The 6799-nt window shown below is 29.2% G+C and overlaps 1 protein-coding gene and 1 long non-coding RNA gene across 3 annotated transcripts in view; one reads left to right on the forward strand and one right to left on the reverse strand.

Annotated features, from left to right (window-relative positions):
• LOC109544227 (flotillin-2) overlaps positions 1-3004 on the reverse strand; it is a gene marked incomplete at its 5' end in the record, with an annotated part of 16470 nt that extends 13466 nt beyond the window's left edge. The window contains one exon of the mRNA XM_019914296.2: positions 2704-3004. Coding sequence (XP_019769855.2) covers positions 2704-3004 — 301 coding nt within the window. The remainder of the gene's footprint in view (positions 1-2703) is intronic.
• On the forward strand, positions 955-2297 carry LOC125504183. Of its 2 annotated transcripts, XR_007281324.1 has the most exons (3): positions 955-1053; positions 1479-1634; positions 1731-2297. It is a non-coding gene; the product is annotated as an uncharacterized LOC125504183 (long non-coding RNA). The 2 variants fall into 2 exon arrangements; XR_007281323.1 differs by lacking the exon at positions 955-1053 and having other exon boundaries at positions 1099-1634.
• Positions 3005-6799: the final 3795 nt, after the last annotated feature.

The following is a 6799-nucleotide window of genomic DNA, read 5'->3' on the forward strand; positions in this document are numbered from 1 at the left end:
ATAATTTTTTACGCACATTTTTTACTGCCAACTATCTATTTTTTGAAGGTTTACAATTGCTTTTTATTTGCCCCAACCTGTACTTGTTACGTTTCCGTCCTGTAATTTATTTATTAGATCCTCTTTAATTTCATTTTACATGTTCATTATTAAATAATATTTCATTATTTTACCATGAGGCAGGTATCTATTAGAAGTTAAACAATCTACAGCTCAGTAATTTCCAAAGTGGTACTTAAAACACACTATTTTTAGTTTTACACATACAAGTTCTAATCAAACCTCATTAAATGATCACTATATATTAAAAACGAATTTATCCTATTAGAGGTCAACTGACGAGGGTTGTATCTTAATAATACTAAATACCGTCGTATAATAATGTTAAATTAATTTTTTATTGTTCTGATATCAATAAAACGTTACAAGTTGCTCCATTTAAGGTCAAGCTAACGTCACGAGAGATAAGCGCAAAAAGATGATTTACGAAAAACTCTTAATTAATTACGTCAATAACACGTAATAATCACACTTAATGCGGCGGGCAATTCATGGGCACTATGAGGAAGTTAATTAAATACATATCATCATATCGCCGCGAATAAATACCTAGTTCAGTTCGGGAAACCACTTTGTAAATCGCACTATTACAATGTTAGCTTAAAAATACAGACTTAAGAATCAACTTAAATAGTTTAGAAAAATTGAAAAAGGGAAGTTAGAAGACCAGTTGATCTTGATTCAGATCGCGCAAAAGAATCTTTCGGAAAATCAACTGAACCAACAGAAATAAATCACCAAATTCTAGACTAACTCAGAGGTGTAAAAAAGAAACATTCCAAATAAAATATGTTAGATAATTTAATAAACCATTTATTCAACAATGCGCTAATAAAAAATTGATTTAAAAAAATTGCAAAAATCCAATTTTAAACATACCTATTAAGCACGTTTTATTACCAGAGTATGCCAAACTAATAATAGACATGTAATTAAGAAAAAAAATGTACTTTATATTATTCTGTGTACTGTCGTGCAACTTAACCAGCCGAAGTAAGTATTATGCAACAATTTCAAGTGAATTTAGTGCCATCAATATTATGGTATTTATTAAATATTACACAGCTTTTCTGATAATAAACCATCCTGATCGTAAAAAAACATTACCCTGTAACTACTTCTGGCGCAAGTGATTCGGTGCCTACTAATGGAAGAAAACTGCACTCATAACAAATTGCATTAAACTTGACGATATTTTTTCGTTTGATAAGATATTCAATAAGTTGAAGGAAGTACATACATTTCTTTAGTTCAAAGGGGGAAATAGATTTGCTTAGAGATGCAAGTTGCAAAATGATTATCGCCATATAGATAAAGTTTGAACCTTGCCTACTTCTACACATAGCTTTTAATCTTGTTGTGTTTTGGATTGAGCCTTGAACGTTATTAGAGTAATTTATTTTAATTTTCCTAAATAGCACTGGTTTGGTTGCTTGACTTTGCTAAGCAAAAAAGTTGACAAATTTGGGAGCTCTTAGTTTGTGATATGTGTATAGTAAAATCTCAGCAATGTATGTTGTTTGGGTGCCACTGCTAAGCTGTTCGGTTGCAGTAGGTTTGACGGTATTGTCAAGGTATGGTATTTATTTATTTGTTTGCTCGATTAAATTTCTTCTGATAATTCTGTGTGATAATATCGTGCTGCGGGTATGAAAATTTATCTATTTTAGAACAAGGGCCCACGTTCAAGAACATAATTCAGAAAAAATGGAGAAACTTTTCAAACAGCAGGTCATGAGGACTAATCAGACTAGATAGCAAAGAAAAGTAAAATGTTTGTATAATAATGAGGTATCTATAGATAGCTATTGTAATTGATATGTGTAGGGTAATTTTATAGAATATATGAATAAATATTATATAAAAACGGGTACGATTCATCCACCAAATAAAATATTATTGTAAATTTTAATGCATTGCCGATAATAGTTTAGTTTTTACTTAATTAGGTTTTATTTAATTGTGTAATACATCTAATATGAACTTGGAAATTTCGAATGTTTGATTATTAATTAGTATAGTAAAAAATAGTTATTTATGTAACATGTAAAACTTCTAAGATAAAGCTAGAAAATATTATGTTTGACGTAATTTCTATAAAGAATTGACCAGGGTTTCAAAAATGTATTAAAAATAAAATCTGTTGACATAATGGCGAATAATTAGTGTAGAAATATATGTTGCTAAAATTTTCTCGAAGTACGGAACACATTCGTCAATACAATTTGGACACCGTATTTATGAAGTTTGCCATACCATAACGACCACTGGAATGATGAAAACAGTTTAATCAAATCAAAAGATCGTTTATTTTTTAACTACATTTTTTGATGAACCAAAAAGCTGATTTTTTAATTTTCCTTTGCCAAATCCGCGTTGCGCCAAGTATATTTTACAGTGAATTACACCATATTCGGCAAATTATAAAAACAAATTAAAAATTTGTTGGGCAGGCTATGTTGTACAGATTCAAAAAATGTGTACTTTTTTAAAATTTCCTAAAAGTACTTAGTTTGGGTTTGATTCTGAAATAATTTTCTTTCACATTTTTGCGTAAAAATAATTGAGTGACATATTTATAATTGAATCACGTTAAGGAAGAGCGTCAATAAATTTTGCAATAAATACGATTTATTTACATACCTAAAATCGCTCTTAAATGGCCTTCTAACGTCTGCAAAATCGTAGCTTTGATTTCCTTCACAGTTTTCCCCAAAAACTGTTCACTGGCCGTATGGAGTAATTCATCAGCTTTCATTATTTTACACTGGGCAACGCCTGTAACACTGAGGGGAACTCCTTGAGCTGTTTCCACGCTCTCACATTGAGGATTTAGTGTCATCACTTCCAAAGAAAGTCTTTGAACGTCGGTAACCAGCCACCATGCCCAAGACCATCCTCCAACTATTGTGACACGTTTTGTGGATCCACAACAACCTCCTAAAAATCAACGAATTATATTAAGTAAAATTATCAATAAAATAATGCATACAACGAGAATAATATTTAACAACCCTTAAATTACAAGGACACATTTTTAAATCAAATAAAACAGTTCACTGAAAAAAAGAAGACAAATTTCTACAATTATGAATTGGGAATATGTAATTGAACTCCAGACAAAATGGTGATTTATATTAAAGGTTTGGATAATTTATAGAAGCAAATTTAATCAGTTAATTAAAGGCTGAACTAAGCACAATAAATTTTCCTCTATAAAAGAAAGCCTTTTTAATAACACACAATTTTAACATTATTAGCGTTTAAATTACACATTAAATAAACTACTAAACGTAAACTTGTTTTTCGATTTGCGCATATTATGTTGGTTTCTGTTTCTCTTAGTTGTTGATAGTATTTTTGTCCGCTAATATTCAATTAAAGTTTAAAATACTTTAATAATTCAACTGAGACAAAGTGTATTATCCAATCAATTGCTGAAGACGACACAGAAGCCTCGTACTACATTTGGAAAACAGGGTACAATTCTTATCAAAATAATCCTTTTCAATTCCAGGATTTTTTATAAACATTGTATACCAAACTTTATTAATACTTGGTTAAAAACTTCTAATTACTGATTAACTTCAGCTTTTCATCATTTATTAGTTTACGGCGACAAATTATCTGAAGTTATTTCTAGACAACAGTAAACCTTGCGCTTAGACCTATCTTAATGGCGTTCTCAAGATACTTCACAATCTTTCTTCACCGTTTTATACTAATTCTCCTAAAACCGACGTAAAGTAATGCAGATGCTCTACAACCACTCAAACGTAATTTATATTCCGGTCTGTTTCCTTTCTTCGGTGCACTTTCACATAATGTCAAGTATATGAGAAGAATCACGTAGGACATGAAATTCTTCGTTCGTAGACAGAAGAATCTATGTTATGTTTCTTTGTCGGACATTTTAAAAGATCAGACCTTTCGATCATTAGATATAACTGGTCCAAATGAGATGTTGAACGCAACAAATCTTTGCGCGAGTAAATTCCTATTAGAATAAAAAATACCTATTAAGCAATGAATCTAAATAAGGTTTGTTCAACGTCTATTGCCAAGAGAAAGTCAATCTTCTAAATCGTTAGAGGATTGTTATATCTGCAATAAAAATTGTAAACATTAGCTATAATACAGGAGTAAGGACAAAAGTACTTGGTTCAATATTGGTAATATATTTGCAATCATCAGTCATTCCTTTCAGATTCAATTGCATTTAAAATCCCAAAAACATTGACTAATTTTATTATTTAATCCATATAGAATATTCCATTAAATATTGAGGTTTATCCAAATTCAGGCAAATTATTCAACGGCAAATAACATAGGTCGATGGTATTATTTAAGAAAAGCTGTTTTTTCCTACGGAGTTTACTGCGACATAATGTTATCTCAATAAGTTAGTAAACTACAATCGCATTATACAAAAAAATATTGAGTATTTAAGCATGTGTTTTGAAAAAACTGTATTTAATATAATCACTAGTAATTATTATGCTAAACTGGCAACTTTTAATTGACGGAATGTGATCAAACAATAGAATTTTTCATTATAATTAATTCTTTATGAAATATTATATAGGAGTACCTGGTACATAATATTCATAAATTGGTACTAATAACAACATGCACAAATTTATATTTGAGTTTTGTTGCCAATTGTAATTAAAAGTTGTAGAATCTTAGAAGAACAATGCTGTTTGGATTTTTATTTCACGCAATTCGTTATGGATTTAGAGGTAAACTTTGCATTTTAATTCTATTACCCTTAAAAATTTTGCATATAGCTTCATTTGTGTTAATTCGATTAGGATTACGTACATTTTAACTTCGTAATACTCTGGTCATAGTCAATTAATGCTATGAATATTATTAAGATTATTTAGCATAAAGCTTAAGCAAATAACAGACAAATAAAATTAGCATACATATTCCTATTTACTTTTTTTGTTGTCGTTGGAGTTTTATACTTGTTCTATTGACTTGTTGCGCCTGTAAATTCATCCCAGTTATTAAAACCGCATTTAATAAAAATAACCCCTCTAATATTTTTTAAATTTATCTTTCCTACGTATTATAATTTTTTCATTTTAATATTTTTTGGTGCCATTACCAAATTATACCATTAGTACCTTCAAGCTAACATTTTCTTCAGCCGAATTGTTAAGATTTATTTATAGTATACGGATGGTATATGTGTAGGTACTTTTCCCAAATTGTAACTACTATTATTAATTTTTTTCTCCAAACTTTATCAAATTCAAATGTATTATATTCATAGTAATAAGTAAATTAATATCTACTGAATAATTGAGGATATGGAAAAAAAACAGAGAATCGCTACTTTTCCTTTACCCCTAGTATAAAAGTACTGCTATTCGTTGTTCAAAGCGGTTCATGACCACCATCAATCTTTGAGATAGTAAAAGGTAATTTCTTCATTTCTTCTTTTATCAGTTCCAATAGGTTTTTGTTCTTAGAATGAGTCAAGTTCAAGTGCACCGTCTCGACTCTGCCACTTTTCCAGTTGCTCGTCTCATTTTGGCTAAACTGGCAATTTTTTTACTTTTATATTAAGTGTAGTCGCTAATTTAATGAAATTGGATGAAACTGTGTCAGTGTACAGTTTTAATTTTAACGATTCCGATACGTGTCTTTTCATATAAGTATGTATAATTATTATTAAGTGATAGAAGTGGTTGGACGAAAATATGTGATAAATTTACATTTGGAAATGTAGTTACAAAGACAAAAAAGTGATTTATTAATATTCTAAAACTGTGCTGTTAAAAAAACTGACCTGTGTTTGCTGAATAAACTAATTTCGAGTATTATAAAAATAAGGTAAGTTGGTGATAAGTAGTTTGGAAACCGACTGAATTGACAAAAAATTATTACTTCAATATTCACTTAATATTTTGATAAAAAGAAGTAAAAAAGATTGAGCAATAAGAAGGTAAAAACCTCCAATCAAATAAACCAATTAAATAATAATTTATTTCAATTTATTTTTATTTGAGGAAATCAAATGACAAAATAGCTCAATTTTAAGAAAATGCAAACAAGCAGTGGTGAAATATTATTACTTACATAATCAATCGTCAGAAGTAAAAAAATTGAGATCTGAAATATTTTTTCATTTTTACTTTAAATATATGTATACAAGAAGCTTTATTAAGGCCCAGTACAAAACGAATTCTGAATGAATCAAACAAATGATAAATTAACAATACCATATCTTCTTAAAAGCATTAATTCAATGTACAATCGATTATTTAATCTAGATTGAATTTGACTTGAACTTATAGCTTCTTTTATTATTAAACTGATTAAAAAATAAAATATCGAATCAACTAACAGTTTTCAGAAGCTGTATGTAATATGTCTATTTTTTAATTCAATAAAAACGACCAGAAAACTGGTCTTTCTCAATTTTGAATTTATCTTTATTAATTATACAGGGTGTCCCCTAAGCTCATGATCAAACGGGTACTGCGATATTCTTTGGACCAAAAGAAGACGATCTGATCTAACTTTTATTAACAAAAAAATATCTGGCTCCTCTGCTATTGATCGTCAAATTTCTTCAAAAAAATTATTAGTGAAACTCGCTGTGAATTTGTTCTTATGTAAAACTCATATTTTGATGAAACAATCGAGTTCAGCCGTTTTGGACAAGTGGTGAATTCTTGAGTGTCGTGGTACAAAAACTACTAGAACTTTTTAGTTGGAGGAT

Source organism: Dendroctonus ponderosae, unplaced genomic scaffold (assembly GCF_020466585.1).
Source record: "Dendroctonus ponderosae isolate FM_Combo_2020 unplaced genomic scaffold, Dpon_F_20191213v2 Dpon_F_20191213_4, whole genome shotgun sequence".
Taxonomy (NCBI): Eukaryota; Metazoa; Arthropoda; class Insecta; order Coleoptera; family Curculionidae; genus Dendroctonus; species Dendroctonus ponderosae.